Source organism: Notothenia rossii (assembly GCF_949606895.1).
Source record: "Notothenia rossii genome assembly, chromosome: 5".
NCBI classification, from domain to species: domain Eukaryota; kingdom Metazoa; phylum Chordata; class Actinopteri; order Perciformes; family Nototheniidae; genus Notothenia; species Notothenia rossii.
In genome coordinates, this window is record NC_136903.1 from 5,011,413 (window position 1) to 5,029,551 (window position 18,139).

General features: G+C 41.7%; 1 protein-coding gene across 5 annotated transcripts in view; it reads left to right on the forward strand.

Annotated features, from left to right (window-relative positions):
- LOC307038424 (plasma membrane calcium-transporting ATPase 1-like) overlaps positions 1 to 15,716 on the forward strand; it is a 39,655-nt gene extending 23,939 nt beyond the window's left edge. For 3 of the 5 annotated variants that reach the window (XM_079679806.1, XM_079679807.1, XM_079679808.1), the window contains exons 9-19: positions 879 to 1,120; positions 1,396 to 1,633; positions 2,614 to 2,793; positions 3,093 to 3,180; positions 3,436 to 3,542; positions 4,394 to 4,585; positions 6,111 to 6,324; positions 7,378 to 7,589; positions 10,860 to 10,967; positions 12,544 to 12,732; positions 14,566 to 15,712. In XM_079679806.1, the coding sequence (XP_079535932.1) occupies positions 879 to 1,120; positions 1,396 to 1,633; positions 2,614 to 2,793; positions 3,093 to 3,180; positions 3,436 to 3,542; positions 4,394 to 4,585; positions 6,111 to 6,324; positions 7,378 to 7,589; positions 10,860 to 10,967; positions 12,544 to 12,732; positions 14,566 to 14,931 (2,136 nt within the window). In that variant the 3' untranslated portion in view covers positions 14,932 to 15,712. Of the gene's footprint in view, positions 1 to 878; positions 1,121 to 1,395; positions 1,634 to 2,613; positions 2,794 to 3,092; positions 3,181 to 3,435; positions 3,543 to 4,393; positions 4,586 to 6,110; positions 6,325 to 7,377; positions 7,590 to 10,859; positions 10,968 to 12,543; positions 12,733 to 14,565 lie in introns of all 5 variants that reach the window. The other 2 variants (XM_079679804.1, XM_079679805.1) reach the window with 2 other exon arrangements.
- Positions 15,717 to 18,139: the final 2,423 nt, after the last annotated feature.

Sequence of the window (18,139 nt, forward strand, 5' to 3'; positions counted from 1 at the left end):
AAACTTAATATTATTGCTTTCAACTAACCTAGTACATTTATGTGAGACCTGTTGACCTAATACATTTAAGTCAAAGTTTCAATTTTTTGTGTGTACATATAGGACATAAAACATATAGGACATAAAACAAATTATAATAATAATATTGCAAGAAGCAATACAATCTACAGAGTAGAAAATAAATTTTGCAAGACTGTGTAGCGAGACGAGGTGATAAGTAATCGAAACATTCCTCATAGTGCACAATACTTCTTTTATAGTTTACTATTTATTTAGTTTTCTAAATACTTATGCTCCATCTTTATCACTTTTTTTTTAACCCCTGATGAGGTTGCATGCCGTCCAACAAACGTCAACAAAAATGTGTAAACAGGGGGGAGAATATCATGTCCAAAGATCCAGCCCAGGCCCTTCCATTTTCTCCATTTCCATCTTAATCCTTCTTCTTTTACCCCGTTTCAACCCATTGCATTCTCAGTCAGAGAGTATAGCATCCCAAATCAACCCCTCCTCCAGTATCCTAGATATTATCCCTATTAAGCTGATCAAGTATTTTCCACCATGTTTTTAGAGCAATACTTTTATTATATTTGGTCTGGCCTTTTGCAGACAGTTTTCAATTCGCCATTGTTAACCCATTACTAAAGAATACCAGTTGGACCCCCTGTCCTTAAGTTACGACAGCCTAATCTCCAGAGTGGCTTCTTTCTATCTCAGGTCCTAGACATTAAACATATCTGTTTTCTGTTTGTTTAAATCTGTTTTTTGGTCCTCTGCTGCTGCTTTTATGAGTTTCATTCCCGCACAAAATAAAGATTTGTCATGATATAAATTAAGCTGCTGTGCTGTAACCCCCTCTCTGCTGCTGTTTCCTGCAGCCTCCAGAGAAGGAGGGCGGGCTGCCTCGCCAAATAGGAAACAAGACTGAATGTGCCTTACTGGGATTCTCCCTCGACCTGAACCGAGACTACCAGGCCGTCCGCACCGAAATCCCAGAAGAGAAACTGTTCAAGGTCTACACCTTCAACTCTGTGAGGAAGTCCATGAGCACCGTGCTGAAGAACCACGATGGCAGCTATCGAATGTTCAGCAAGGGCGCCTCTGAGATCCTGCTCAGGAAGTACGTTTGGGAGTACTTTTGTGCTTTTACTTAAAGTTCACCTATTATGCAAAATCCACTTTTTCATGTATTTTATACATAAACATGTGTCCCCTCTGTGTTTAGATTATTGATGAAAAACAGTATAATAGGGGACCTTTAAGTAAGATGTCGAATTAAGGACTTTTACTTGTAACAAGTTAAGTAACGAATCTGAGTACTTCTTCCACACCGCTGCTCACACAACTCTGCGCTCAGTTATATGATGATTTCATGACTCCTTCCTGTTGTTAAAGGTGCTGTAAGATCCTGACCACTACCGGCACGGCCAAACCCTTCAAATCTCACAACCGAGAAGACCTGGTGAAGCAGGTGATCGAGCCAATGGCGTCGCAGGGCCTCAGGACCATCTGCCTCGCCTACAGAGACTTCTCCGCCGCTGAGGGAGAGCCCGACTGGGAAGACGAGGTGCACATCCTCACCGGACTCACCTGCCTCGGCGTGGTCGGCATCGAAGACCCTGTCCGACTCGAGGTACGTCAGACCAGTTGTTATCTACGCGCATCCACATTAATGATCAGATATTGCCGTTTAAAGAAAAACTGACGAAATACTAAACAAAACTCTGAACTCTTAAACAAAAGATTCGAAGCCATTCGGCGTATCTTGGGTACATTTTCTCATCCAGATTTCACCATGCAGTCTCAATCGTGCAGTTAATAGTTTGCCTTCCACTCATCGTGAAACCTGTCGTCTATTAAAGGGCCGAAACCACGCCCATGTGACGCCACCATAATAATACATTGATAGTCGGCATCAATCAAAATATTCATAATATTTCATTATAAATATAAATAAGATAGAAATGCAAAATGGCTTCAACACCAGTCTTCACATAGGGTAAAGTACAAACTAGAGAATGCAATTCCTGAATTGATTGCGGTGGGAAGGCTGTATCTAAGTTATGTAAGGGGGAGGAGCTAAAGTTTTTGGGGCGGAGCAAAGCTTGTGCTGAGTGCGATGATATTTCCAACGAGAGACAATGGCAATCTGTTCATAAATTGTGCAAATTTGAAGAGTTTGACAATTATCTCAACGGGGGAACATTTTGAAGAATTATGGTTAATATTTCTGGAATTATGAAAGATGTCTAGAGTCATAGCGGGCATTTCCTAATTGACACGTTTAAATGTTCGAACAGAGTTTCTGCGATGTAAAATGTGGGAGTCAAGAGGCAAAACGATTTGGGGGAATAATAATTTTCCCGATGAAGGACATACAGTATGTTGTGAATGTTGACACAGCATTCACAACAAATATACTTTATTTTAATTAATTAATGAAGATTGTTCACTCGTAAAATGATGGCATGAATGTTGTTTAAGCTTCTCGGATAAAGGAAATAAGTTTGACGACTACCTGTGCTAATATCTGGAATTCTGAGTTTATCAACAGTAACAGTTTTTCTCATTTAAGTTTCTTTAAATCTACGTTTCTTTGGCTGTTCCCATCAGGTCCCAGATGCCATCAGAAAGTGTCAGCGGGCGGGGATCACTGTCCGCATGGTGACCGGAGACAACATCGACACCGCCCGCGCCATCGCCACCAAATGTGGCATCATCCAACCTGGAGACGACTTCCTGTGCATGGAGGGCAAAGAGTTCAACCGACGCATCCGCAACGAGCAGGGAGAGGTCTGTTTCTAAGTCTCATTTTAATATAGTACTTCAGATCGAAAGACCCTATAACATGTCTTCTAGCTCCACCCTCAAGTCAGCTTCACAGTTTTAGCTCCTTCTGGCACCGTACAGATTGTGTCAGTTCTAAAATATAAGTTTTTCTGTAGAAGACTTTTTGTAATTTTTTGTTTATTTCCTGCCACGGAAATGTTCTGTTTTTCCGTGCCTTAGGGGACAATCGATCTGCTAAACTTATATGAATAAATGTTTTGCAACCAATGCTTCATATTTATGTCTTCTCTCTTTTTATACAGATTGAGCAGGAGCGTATTGACAAGATTTGGCCAAAGCTGAGAGTCCTCGCCAGATCATCTCCGACAGACAAACACACTCTGGTCAAAGGTTAGTAACTATAGGAGGACAAAGAGACCTGAGGGACACAGATAGTCAAAGAGCCATACAGGCAGACATTGAGACGTTTTTTTAACCTATTTATGCCAAAATCTATAGAAAACAAAGCATGAAATGTGAACCCTGATATAAAATGAAACCAAGAAATCATCGGCTCATCACAGAGGAGAAAACTGGCATTAAGGTGTTTTTAAGGAGTAGCTGTCGTCCTGATTTGGTCCATGCGTTCTGTCTATCATTTCTCAGGTATCATCGACAGCACTGTGCTGGAGAAGCGTCAGGTCGTCGCTGTAACTGGAGACGGAACAAATGACGGCCCCGCCCTCAAGAAAGCGGACGTCGGCTTCGCTATGGTGAGGATTTCATCAAACTGTTGCCTTTAGCAAACTTTGTAACATTTCCCATCGAGTAGTGAGAACAATCTTTAATATCTGATTAACTCTTAAAATCTCAGAGCACTTCTTAAAAGGTTTGAATTTATTTCTTAGTGTATTGATATATATAATTAAAGAACAAACAAATGCCCAGCAGAACATTGAACTTCCTGTTTGCTGTGGCTCCGCCCCCAAGATCTTCAGGTTATTCTAGATTTAAAAAATATTCCTGTCATGTTCTGAAACAGAGCAGTTTGGAGGTTAATCTATTGTTTGTTCAAATTACTTAAACTTGATGATTTATTGTGATTTCTAACATTTTTATTATCAACAATTTTATCCACTCCTCTCAGAAAGATTTAAATGACGGTTTCCTATCCACCCCTTACTGTTTCTCAATGGGATGGTGAGACCAATCAGAGTTGTTTGAAAAGCATTTTGATGGTGTTAGATCATTCTCCACGTACAAACAGACAGCGGACCGGTTCAGAATCTCAATCTTAATCTTTATTTATTTATATCGCACATTGAAAACAACCTCAGTGGACCTAAGTGCTGTACAGGCAATACATACAATATCAAATAACACAATGGGAGTGAAATAATAAAACAATGTTTACAAACTTGATCAAAAGCACAATAACTAGAAATATATAAAAACACATACAAATGTACAAATGTTATGTTCAACTAGTATTAAAAGCCAGGGCAAAGAGGTGAGTTTTTAGCTGAGATTTAAAACGTTCAATAGACTCAGCAGCCCGGATGTGTACTGGGAGGCTGGTTAAGTGGGAGGTTTATAACTTTATAACGCTTGCTGTGTTGTGCAGGGCATTGCGGGGACGGACGTGGCGAAGGAGGCGTCGGACATCATCCTGACAGACGATAACTTCAGCAGCATCGTGAAGGCTGTGATGTGGGGCAGGAACGTCTACGACAGCATCTCCAAGTTCCTGCAGTTCCAACTCACCGTCAACGTGGTGGCCGTCACCGTGGCCTTCACCGGAGCCTGCATCACCCAGGTGAGAAACACTGAAAACACTGAAATAACCAGAGATGGCAAAAGTATACACATCCTTAACTCGAGTAGAAGTAAAAATACTCTGGTAAAAGATTAACGTCTTTACTCAAGTCAAAGTAAAGAGGCTCTGAAATGTACTTCAGTAAAAAGTACCCATAACTAGCAGCTGTTTTAAAGAGTACCTGACCTCCCTTTATATTAATAGAACAATAATGTCATTGTTAGCTAATGAATGTTTCCATGGTGACCAACGGCAACATGACAACGTTTTCATTGGTCCCTCTTCTTTAGAGAAGACCAGGAAATGATGGATACACGGATCGTGTTCAAATCAATAGGCACGCAATGACTCTAAATAATAATGATCACGCCACCAAACACACATTCAAACTAAAGGAACCAGCCTGTTTGGAAAATGTGAGAAGTAGAAAGTACAGGTATTTGAGTTCAACATGTGAGAAGTAGAAAGTACAGGTATTTGTGTTCAAAATGTAAGAAGTCAAAAGTGGTCAGAAAAATAAGTAGTGGAGTAAAGTACTGATACCAGAACAATTTACTTAAGTACAGTAACAAAGTATTTCTACTCTACTTCCCACCTCTGGAAATAATAGAAGCCTATCTTAATAGTCCAACAGTGTCTGCAACCAGAACATCTAGTGGCTCCTGGCTTAGAGACTTTGACTTTGTAGCCCATGGTTGAAATGAGCAGGGAGAAGATAGTCCTATTTTACCCCTTAATCAAAAAGCAATGGTCTGTCAATCACCGCTGCTCACAACCAATACTTACAGTAACAAGTAACACAAAAAAACATCTACAAATTCATCACAACAATCTATCATCAGCGAAACAGGTATCTTCATACTGTTTAAAGGTCACCTATTACGCATAATCAACTTCTTCATGTCTCTTCTACATCAACATGTGTCCCCTCTTCTCCATGTCTCTTCTACATCAACATGTGTCCCCTCTTCTTCTTCATGTCTCTTCTACATCAACATGTGTCCCCTCTTCTTCATGTCTCTTCTACATCAACATGTGTCCCCTCTGTGGAAAGAGACTCTGAAAGTTTCAGGAACAAAGATTCTCTCTTTTTGTCCTGATCCATTTATATAAAAACTGAAAATGAGCTGATCAGATTTTGGCCACTTTATGATGTCATAACGATGTTCTGGCTTGTGTAACCATTAGCCAATCAGCAACCAAGGTAACCCCCCCCCCCCCCCCCCCTTATCACCTGAATCTCCTCCTAGAGCACCATTGAGTTCTTAGTAACCAATCTCTCTCAGAGGGGCGTGGGGAGGGGCTCCTTATTTCATCTAAAGTAACAGACAGAGAATCAGCACTTTGGAAACAGGGCTGAAACAGAGGGGATTATGGGTAATGCTTAAATGATCTGTTTGGTGTTTGGAGCCTAACACTTCAGAGAAATGTTTTGGATATATCTTATACCTATAATATATTGATGAGAAACAGTATAATAGGGGACCTGTAATTATTCTTTTATCATATCCATGTGTGTCTCCAGGACTCCCCTCTGAAGGCGGTGCAGATGTTGTGGGTGAACCTCATCATGGACACCTTCGCCTCGCTCGCTCTGGCCACCGAGCCGCCCACCGAGGCTCTGCTGCTCCGGGATCCGTACGGACGCAACAAGCCGCTCGTTTCCCGAACCATGATGAAGAACATCCTCGGACACGCCATCTACCAGCTGACTGTCATCTTCACCCTCCTCTTCTTGGGTCAGTGAAGGCAGTAAATCTCACCAGAGGTGGAAGTAGTGGAGTACAAATACTTTGTTACTGTATTTAAGTACATGTTTCTGGTATCAGTACTTTACTCCACTGCTTATCTTTCTGACAACTTTTTATTTTCTACTTCTTCCATTTTCCAAACTGGTTCCTTTAGTTTTAATGTGTGTTTGGTGGCGTGATCATTATTATTCAGTCATTGCGTGTCTATTGATTTGAACACGATCCGTGTATCCATCATTTCCTGGTCTTCTCTAAAGAAGAGGGACCAATGAAAACGTTGTCATGTTGCCGTTGGTCACCATGGAAACATTCATTAGCTAACAATGACATTATTGTTCTATTAATATAAAGGGAGGTCAGGTACTCTTTAAAACAGCTGCTAGTTACGGGTACTTTTTACTTAAAGGTGACCTATCATGCAAAATGCACTTTTGTACGTCTTTTCTACATGAATATGTGTCCCCGGTGTTCCAGGGAACTCACCAAGTGTCAGAAAACACAACCCTCTCTATTTTCCTCCATACCCAAATCTCTTAAAAAGGGGCTGCAACGGATCTGATACAGACTGATCCAGATTTGAACACTTCTATGACGTCACAGAAGTGGCCCTACGGCTATTGGGCCAACTCCACCAATCAGGAGGAGACAGCCACGGACATTGGCGTTGGAAAGCGCTGGAGACGCTGTAGTACATATGCCAGTCCTGTAGATGGTGCTGTTCTCACAGAATCAGCCCATGCAAAGACAGTGTTAAATTGAGCGAAATGAGGAATGGCTAAAATGCATGATCTGTTTGGTATTTTGAAAAATAAAAAGTATAAATATGCCTTATATAGGGATGGTCCTACACTATATTATTCAAATATAGCATGATAGGTCCACTTTAAGTACATTTCAAAGCCCATACTTCTTTACACTTTAGTTGAGTAGAGGATATGTGTAGTTTAGTCATCTCTGAATCTCTGTCCACATTTCTTTCAGTGTACAATTTATGTATTTTTGGACAGATCAACTGGGTTAACTCGACCCTCTCTTTCTCAGGTGAGAACGTGTTCAACATCGACAGCGGCAGGTACGCCCCCCTCCACGCGCCGCCCTCCGAGCACTACACCATCGTCTTCAACACGTTTGTCCTCATGCAGATCTTCAACGAGCTCAACGCCCGCAAGATCCACGGCGAGAGGAACGTGTTTGACGGCGTCTTCAAGAACCCCATCTTCTGCTCCATCCTCCTGGGAACCTTCATCTTACAGGTGAGCTGTGAGGGGCGGAGCTACACCTACGATACGATAATACTTTATAGTCAGATCAAGCCGGAAATGTTTCTTCCTTCAAGGGGACATATTAAGACATGAATACAAGGAAATAGACGTTTAAAGGTCACCTATTATGCAATATCCACTTCTTCATGTCTCTTCTACATCAACATGTGTCCCCTCTTCTTCATGTCTCTTCTGCATCAACATGTGTCCCCTCTTCTTCATGTCTCTTCTACATCAACATGTGTCCCCTCTTCTTAATGTCTCTTCTACATCAACATGTGTCCCCTCCTCTTCATGTCTCTTCTACATCAACATGTGTCCCCTCTTCTTCATGTCTCTTCTACATCAACATGTGTCCCCTCTTCTTCATGTCTCTTCTACATCAACATGTGTCCCCTTTTCTTCATGTCTCTTCTACATCAACATGTGTCCCCTCTTCTTCATGTCTCTTCTACATCAACATGTGTCCCCTCTTCTTCATGTCTCTTCTACATCAACATGTGTCCCCTCCTCTTCATGTCTCTTCTACATCAACATGTGTCCCCTCTTCTTCATGTCTCTTCTACATCAACATGTGTCCCCTCTTCTTCATGTCTCTTCTACATCAACATGTGTCCCCTCCTCTTCATGTCTCTTCTACATCAACATGTGTCCCCTCTTCTTCATGTCTCTTCTACATCAGCATGTGTCCCCTCTTCTCCATGTCTCTTCTACATCAACATGTGTCCCCTCTTCTCCATGTCTCTTCTACATCAACATGTGTCCCCTCTTCTTCATGTCTCTTCTACATCAACATGTGTCCCATCTTCTCCATGTCTCTTCTACATCAGCATGTGTCCCCTCTTCTCCATGTCTCTTCTACATCAACATGTGTCCCATCTTCTCCATGTCTCTTCTACATCAACATGTGTCCCCTCTTCTCCATGTCTCTTCTACATCAACATGTGTCCCATCTTCTCCATGTCTCTTCTACATCAACATGTGTCCCCTCTTCTTCATGTCTCTTCTACATCAGCATGTGTCCCCTCTTCTCCATGTCTCTTCTACATCAACATGTGTCCCCTCTCCTTCATGTCTCTTCTACATCAACATGTGTCCCCTCTTCTTCATGTCTCTTCTACATCAACATGTGTCCCCTCTTCTTCATGTCTCTTCTACATCAGCATGTGTCCCCTCTTCTCCATGTCTCTTCTACATCAACATGTGTCCCCTCTTCTTCATGTCTCTTCTACATCAACATGTGTCCCCTCTTCTTCATGTCTCCTCTACATCAACATGTGTCCCCTCTTCTTCATGTCTCTTCTACATCAACATGTGTCCCCTCTTCTTCATGTCTCTTCTACATCAACATGTGTCCCCTCTTCTTCATGTCTCTTCTACATCAACATGTGTCCCCTCTTCTTCATGTCTCTTCTACATCAACATGTGTCCCCTCTTCTTCATGTCTCTTCTACATCAACATGTGTCCCCTCTTCATGTATCTTCTACATCAACATGTGTCCCCTCTTCTCCATGTCTCTTCTACATCAACATGTGTCCCCTCTTCTTCATGTCTCTTCTACATCAACATGTGTCCCCTCTTCTCCATGTCTCTTCTACATCAACATGTGTCCGCTCTTCTTCATGTCTCTTCTACATCAACACGTGTCCCCTCTTCTCCATGTCTCTTCTAGATCAACATGTGTCCCCTCTTCCTCATGTCTCTTCTACATCAACATGTGTCCCCTCTTCTCCATGTCTCTTCTACATCAACATGTGTCCCCTCTTCTCCATGTCTCTTCTACATCAACATGTGTCCCCTCTTCTCCATGTCTCTTCTACATCAACATGTGTCCCCTCTTCTCCATGTCTCTTCTTCATCAACATGTGTCCCCTCTTCTTCATGTCTCCTCTACATCAACATGTGTCCCCTCTTCTTCATGTCTCTTTTACATAAACACATGTCCCCTCTTCTTCATGTCTCTTCTAAATCAACATGTGTCCCCTCTTCTTCATGTCTCTTCTACATCAACATGTGTCCCCTCTTCTCCATGTCTCTTCTACATCAACATGTGTCCCCTCTTCTCCATGTCTCTTCTACATCAACATGTGTCCCCTCTTCTCCATGTCTCTTCTACATCAACATGTGTCCCCTCTTCTCCATGTCTCTTCTACATCAACACATGTCCCCTCTTCTTCATGTCTCTTCTACATCAACATGTGTCCCCTCTGTGGAAAGAGACTCTGAAAGTTTCAGGAACAAAGATTCTCTCTCTTTTTGATCCATTTCTATAAAAACTTGTCTGAAAATGAGCTGATCAGATTCTGGCTACTTTATGATGTCATAACGATGTTTTTTCTTGTGTAACCATTAGCCAATCACCAACCAAGGTAACCCCCCCCCCCCCACCTTATCACCTGAATCTCCTCCTAGAGCACCATTGAGTTCTTTGTAACCAAATCTCTCTCAGAGGGGCGTGGGGAGGGGCTCCTTATTTTCATCTAAAGTAACAGACAGAGAATCAGCACTTTGGAAACAGGGCTGAAACAGAGGGGGTTATGGGTAATGCTGCAATGATCTGTTTGGTGTTTCAGCCAATCAGAGACAGGCTCTGGATATATCTGAGACCTGTGATATATTGATGAAAAACAGTATCACAGGGGACCTTTAACATAACATTAGAATCACTGAAAAACAACTTGATTGACTGGTGCAATAAATAATGCTTCAGTCTTACTTCATCAAATACCCTGTAGCTCCAATTCGATGGTAAGAATTCAGATTGAGCATTCAGGACATTGTTTTGGTCAAAGACATGTTGTTTGCCAGCTTCACTATGTTGTTATGGTAGGCTGAATAATAGAGTTCCTCACTGACCTACTGTACAACTTCCACCCAGGTCACAAACTGTTCCCACAAACTGATACAGGAGCTTTAAAACTCGGACAAACAGACTCAAAAACTTCCCGTGAGCCACCAGGCTGCGAGCCCAACAGTCCTAAGTGCAATACCTTTTAATTACCTAACTCATATGCAGTTTATGTATGTTTTTAATGCACTTTATAGCTTTTAATGCCATTGCTATTAACTATTTATTCCCCACTGGATAAGTGTTTATGTTCGTCTGCCCTAGGGTGTTTTTAATGTCTGCTGTCGTTACTCAGACTATGACAGGGTTTGACTCCAAAATCTTGTTCTATATTCTATATTTTTGTACAATGACATTAAAGGATTTCTTTTCTATTCTCTTGTGTATGACGATGTTTTCTCTCCTCCTGTAGATTCTAATCGTCCAGTTTGGTGGTAAACCGTTCAGCTGTGTGTCTCTGAACATGGAGCAGTGGCTGTGGTGCGTCTTCCTGGGTATCGGCAGCCTGCTGTGGGGACAGGTGAGGCACTTTCATTTGATAGGAGACAGGAAGTGATGGGAGAGTAAGGCAAGGCAAGGCAATGCACGTTTGTTTATACAGCATCTTTCGACAGAAGGTCAATCAAAGTGCTTTTCAAAAATTGAAAACATTAAGAACATTAAAGGTCACCTATAATGCAAAATCCACTTGTTCATGTCTTTTCTACATCAACATGTGTCCCCTCTTCTTCATGTCTCTTCTACATCAACATGTGTCCCCTCTTCTTCATGTCTCTTCTACATCAACATGTGTCCCCTCTTCTTCATGTCTCTTCTACATCAACATGTGTCCCCTCTTCTTCATGTCTCTTCTACATCAACATGTGTCCCCTCTGTGGAAAGAGACTCTGAAAGTTTCAGGAACAAAGACTCTCTCTCTTTTTGTCCTGATCCATTTCTATAAAAACCTGTCTGAAAATGAGCTGATCAGATTTTAGCCACTTTATGATGTCATAACGATGTTTTGTTTTGTGTAACCATTAGCCAATCAGCAAACAAGGTAACCCCCCCCCCCCCCCCCCCTTATCACCTGAATCTCCTCCTAGAGCTCCATTGGTGCTCGTGAATTAATTTCAGTTTTCCACACAAACACTGCGCTAGTGGATTGTCAAAGGGGGAGCCTCGTTACGGGGAAATTATACAGATGGCTAGTCCGCCCTGAAAATGTCTATGCAAATGTTATTATTAATAATAAAAAATTATAAAAAATAATACAAAAAATTAATCAATTTCTTTTAATAATTTTTTTTTTTAAATTTTCCATTTTTATTTTGTAATCATCTCGCGACCCCCACTTTGGGAACCCCTGTAATAGGGGACCTTCAAGAACATTAAGAAATAGTGCAGCAGAAACACATTGCAACATGGGATTTAAAAACAGTCATTGAAAGGCAAAGAGAGTAAAATAAACAAAAGACAAGCTAATATAAAATAACACAGGTATAAAATACATGAATAAAAAGTTACAGTGTAGATAACCTCACCCTCAGGGGGCAACATACTGAGGTCCCACCATACTTGCCAACCTTGAGACCTCAGAAATCGGGAGCATTTCAAAACCGGAGGGGGGTGGGGGGTGGGGGTGTGCTAGTGGATCGCTGGAGCTGTAGATTAACATTAACATGCTTATTTTAGTTGTAAGTGCACTGCCTTGCGGCCTGTAGCACCGTGGAGCATATGTGTGGGCTGGACCTGTATTTTACAGGAAAGGAGGGAGCAGCGGGTCGAGTTGTCGATTCTTGTTCCGTTTTCTGTGACTATCTGCCTCACCCTCTCAGACTTTCAGTTGCGCGCGCTACTAAAGAGACGTGTTACCATGGAAACCAAACAATGTTGTAGCTGTATTAAAGTCCGAGTGGAAACAGTCCTGAGTAAATCTGATTTTGTCAGAAATAGGGAGAAATGCGGGAGAAATATGACCCCGGGAGAAAACCGGGAGAGGGCAGTGAAATCGGGAGTCTCCCGCGAAAATCGGGAGGGTTGACAAGTGTGGGTCCCACAGGAATTGCTGTTGTTGTGTCTGACTGCAGTTTGTTTTGTGTGTTTCCTCCTCTCAGGTGGTGTCCAGTGTTCCCACCAGCTGGCTGAAGTTCCTGAAGACGGCGGGTCACGGCACTCAGCAGGACGAGATCCCCGAGGAGGAGCTGGAGGACATGGACGACCTGGACGAGATCGACCACGCTGAGATGGAGCTGAAGAGGGGACAGGTGCTGTGGTGCCGAGGACTCAACCGCATCTCCACACAGGTACTGGACTCACCTTTAGCATTTTCATTGCTTTTATTTTACATTTTATTTTTTTAATTGTTTTATTTTAACCTATTTTAATTTATTGGCAGCTTTATTTCAATGGAATTTCATTCGGTACACTGTAGATGTTTTATCTTGTTCTGTATTTATTTAATTTATTATCATTTAATATTATTTTAATAGGGCTGCTGAAAGGTGCTATACAAATAAAGTTTATTTTTATATTATTATTATTTGAAGGAAAATTCGGATTGGTTCGAGTCCAAATCAGCTCGCTGGATCACCTTGCAAATTGTAAAAATAGACAAACAGAGAAGATGGTAACTGCAATTTTTCCCAACTTTGTGTGTTAGATATGTATAGATGTTATACATTTACATGGCAGGGGGATAACTTAACCTTCTTCCTCAATAGTTCCAACTTTAGTTTGTATCGTGGAATATCAGCTTAGGTGGTCGGATTACTATGTGTGGAAAAATAGAAGTTGGTGGAGGACTTGCTTATTTTATTATGTGGCTGATTATTCAGGAAACAGCTAGGAGAATTTATTTCATTTATTTGGTTGAATTAGAACCAGAGTTCAGATCAGGAGCAGAATCAACAGAAGACCTGAAAGACAATGTAACTGCTTAATTTAGTTTTCCCGAATTTATACTCTCGCAGAAGAGAACTTGATGCAGCTGACTGTAGACAGGGCCGTCCCTGGCCAACATGAGGCCCCACGCAAAGTTATATGATGAGGCCCTCTGTTTCGCGAGCGTCGACTTGGGGGGGGGAGGGTGCTAGTGGAAAACCATGCCGCGCCCCACACTAATTGCAGCGCATAGGTGCACCACATTTTCCGCTCAGTTAAGGCACCCTCCGCAAGGTGAGGCCCCATCCGCTAGGTGAGGCCCCCATCCGCTAGGTGAGGCCCCCTCCGCTAGGTGAGGCCCCCATCCGCTAGGTGAGGCCCCCTCCGCTAGGTGAGGCCCCCTCCGCTAGGTGAGGCCCCACGCAGCCTGCATGATCGGCCTGTAGGGAGGGACGGCCCTGACTGTAGATCAAAGAAGCACCCAGGGGCTTGGGCCCATAGACTATGGGTGATTATTCACTTGAGTTTTCTGTCAAATTAATGAAAGGAAAATAACTCTGGCTTAGGTTTTTAGCGCATTATACAACCTTTAGACCCTAATGTTTCAAATTAGGGGCTATTGAAGTGTTCGTAAGACATCTCTTTCCCAATGTAAGTGAATGGAAAACTGTGTTTTCAAGCCCAATTACGTCACGGACTAGAACTTGGTGTAGTACCACCGTGTGGCCACTACGAACATTTGCCGGCGCACTTCCTGGGGACTTGACAACAACATATTTTTCATGTAATGGCTTCTGCTGACTGCTTTTGTTGGGAAAATACTGAATGTCCTCTTCCAATATCAGAGTAGCACATAATAACAAAGTATCCCAACTGGAGCTGTGAACATAACGTATACAAGGATGTGTGATTACCTAGAAGAGCATCAGGACTGTTTGAGGCATATGATAGCTATGTGATTAACATGATGATTCAGCCTCTATGGAGAGAGACATATGACAAGCATGATCATTTCTGACGTGGAGCTAATCTGAAGTAAACATTGAATACTGCTTTCTATTCCTCCATCTTGTGACTGTGTAACTCCCTCTCTTGGTTATCAGCATGTGAAGGACACTGTTCAGGAACTAGTTGATGCTCTGTATGTGATGACTACTTCCATTCTGGAGAGGATCACAGATACATGGGTCCTAAGATTGAAGCTCAAGCCGGTGACGAGTGATATTTTTCTAACAGTTTTCCTTTGTGTTTTTCAGATCCGTGTAGTGAACGCCTTCAGAGACACCTTATCTCCGTACGAAGGACTCGAAACAGTCGAGTCTCGCAACTCCATCCACAGCTTCATGAGCAACCCGGAGTTCCGTATCAAAGATTCGATGCCTCAGATCCCCCTGATCGATGAGGCCGATTGTGAGGACGAACCCCCGACCAAACGAAACTCCACCGTTCCTCCGACGCCAGAGACCGAGCCGTCGCCCCAGCCAACGCTCCCGACTTCGCCCAACCAGAACAACAACGCGACGGAGCGCAGGATCCCTCTTCCCGGCCTGGCAGCGCTCAACTCATCCGGGTTACCTCCGTGTCCGGGGAGCCCGCTGCACAGCCTGGAGACGTCACTCTGAGGCCCACATACAACCACTTCCTGTCACGAATGTCTCAACGAGAGTTCTGGTTCTTCCAAAAGAACGAAAATACATTTTAAAAACTTGTTTCGATTGGTTCCCGTCAGGAGTTCACCTGCCGGTTTTTAGAATCCAGGAAGCAGAAATGTTTCCGCTGTGTTTGTGTTTGTGTACTGAGCGGCGGTGCAGCTTCACACGGACTCAAGTTTCTTTATTTTTACTAGACATGAACTCTGCAGTTGTTGTTTAGAAGAAGACGTGTTGGTAAGGTGATCAATGATCCGTTTCTGATCTGTAAATATTGATGTCGGTGTTCAGACGTAGTTTCAGTTTGTCATCAACGAGCTGATTCAGGTTAGTTTTGTGTCGAGTTTTTAACTTTGATGATTTGTGACTGAAATGTTTAGTCAGTTACCTTTGATGAGGATGGGTGGGGGGCTGTTCAAAAATATGTGTTTGTAGACAGAAAAGTTTTAAGTAATTGTTTATTCATTGGATTTTATTCTAGTATTTTTGTAAAAAAAAATGTTATAGGTTGTTGTCGTTTCAAAAGATGTTAAAACCAAAAGTAATTACATTTTAAAAACAACAACAGAGTGGGATATTTTTCACATCAGACAGAAAAATAAATGTTTCAGTTAATACAGAGAAACTGATGATTTTACCTTCATATCAACCTTCAAAGCTCTGCACCATTTAAAATGTATTTATGACACCATCTAGTTCTCCTTTATTTGCTGTGGGTCAATTAATCTACAGCTTGCACCACATTCTATAAAGTTATCAAATGTTTGTATCTTTGTCCTGTGAGACCCACGTATCTCTAAAGAGTCATTTTTCAAGAGTTTCTCAGAAAAACCGCCTGTTTTCAACTTTGTGGCAATGCATTTTCCAGCTGATCCAAAAGAAGACTATATTTCGCCTATCATAAACATACTTGTTTTTCACCTGACAGGAAGGGAGTGTGGAGCAGAAGTATTACGTTGATTTGAGTGGAAGTGCAAATCTTAAAGGTAGGGTAGGTAATTCACTTCAGAAACACTTGTTATATTCCATGGAATGTTCTTAACATCCCGATAGCAATGAATATATTAAATACTTTGACAATAAATAGATAAAAAATGTCATCCGTGGAAGCCGTGGCGCTGTAAAAAGCACGACCAATCATCTGAGCCGGCCCGGCTAAAGTAACTGGATGGCCTACCTGCCTGTCAGCCTTCCATCTGTGCACAAACTTATCTCGTGCCCTCATTGGTCATGTGCGCGTTCGTGTGTGTTGGAGGAGGGGCTCTGTAAGGAAGTCTGAAGGAAGGGGCAGATTTGTTTAGGTTGTGTACTTTCAAATTCCAGCGCACTCGAGCTGGTTTCTCCATTCTTACCTACCCTACCTTTAAGTACAGTATTTAGTACATAGAGTTAATTCCAATCCACCTTTGATGGGAGGCGTTTGGTGCAGTGGGTTTTGCGTTGGTGTTCGGATCAGGGTTCAAACCCCACTGCAGTCAGCATGTCGTTGTGCCCCTGAGACACTTCACCCCAAATTGCTCCTGTGGGGATTGCCCACAGTATTGAGTATGTAAATCGCTTTGGATAAAAGCGTATAACAAGTGACATGTAATGTAATGTAATGTAATGTAATGATGCTGAATGAGATTGAGCTGCCTGACAGGAAACAACAGCTCTCCCTGGTGGATGATTTGCGCAGGCTTCCTGCTTCACATTGGAAGCTGCCCAGTTCAACCAGTAAGTTGTGTGTTCTCCAGCTCAAAATGTTATCACATTCTGCAGGGATCTTCTTCTTACAATACATTTTCCTGATCGTCGTTAAATACTTTTAATCAGGTACCATTCTCGATGCAAATTGAGTATTTTTACTCAAGTGAAGATTCTGAGTACTTTAACCACTTAACCATTGGAAATCGTATGCATTAATAATAATAATACAACTATTCCAAACAGTATAACCACAACATTGCCATAAATACAATTAATTAAATTAAATTATAACAATAACAAATAAAGAAATATCCTTAAAATATAATAATAAAAACCAAAATAATAATAATAAAAAAATACAAATATAATAATTATATAATTAACAATGTACTGTATATAAAAAGTATGAAAATAAAACATCAATAAATGACGAGGGACGGTGACAATTCTGGTCATGTGATCAACTGACTCCAGATCAATTCCTCATTGATCAAGCAGCTGCATGGCTCAGTTGATAGAGCAGAGGCCTGTACTACGAAGCCGGCTAACTTCAGGGGAAACTTGGGCTTTCCGGTCCTACGAAGCTGGTTCTCTTTTTAGCAGGCTAGATTTCAATGGTAATTTATGCTGTGCGGCTAACCTGCCCCGGAGCAGGTTAGGTTGCAGGCTAAGAGCTCAACTCAGTGAAATCACCGCCTGCTGACCAATCAGAGCTCAGTGTGCGGAGTTTAAAGCGATCAAGTCATATTACAGGAGAAAGGAAATACAGAAAAGCTGCCGTTGCAGGAAAGATGTGTTCAAATCCCATCATTGGCAGTACATTTCAGTATAGATACATAGATGGGTCATTCCAGAATTGGAGGACATTTCATGTCCCCCATATAAAAAATCTAATAATCCATGCCCAAAATGCTAAAACATGCACTTGTTGTGTTAAACATACTTGTCTTGAGACAAAATGTGTATACAATTGTAGAAAAAGTGGTTTCAAAATATTATTTAAATGATCAAATAGCTCTCGAACATCCCCTAAAATGGCATTTTTCTCTTGTCCCCGCTTCTTGGTGACCAACTTGCATGTCAAATATAACATTTAAAATAGGGATTTTATTTACTTTTTTTGGTATTATTCTATTGATATATGTCTCTTGTAATGGTAAAATATATTTGTTAAATCATAAACATATTTTAAATAACAGTAATTTTGCACAGAAGGTGTGTCCCTCAACATGCATTCAACCCTTTTACCAAAACCTTTTTAGATTGGCACAGGAAGTGAAAAAACTGTAAATCAGATGACAACAGTGGAAGTGACATCAGCAAGCCATGTGCTAGTGCCATGGGTAGACCAAAACTAAGTCCTCTCTTTTATTTTTCATATTTTTACAATCTTTTCAGTCGTAAAAGAGTGTGGCACTCTGACCCACTCAACCCTGTTACTGATATTACCAGAATAAAGCATATTAATTTCAAAGTTATCTTTCTTGCATTA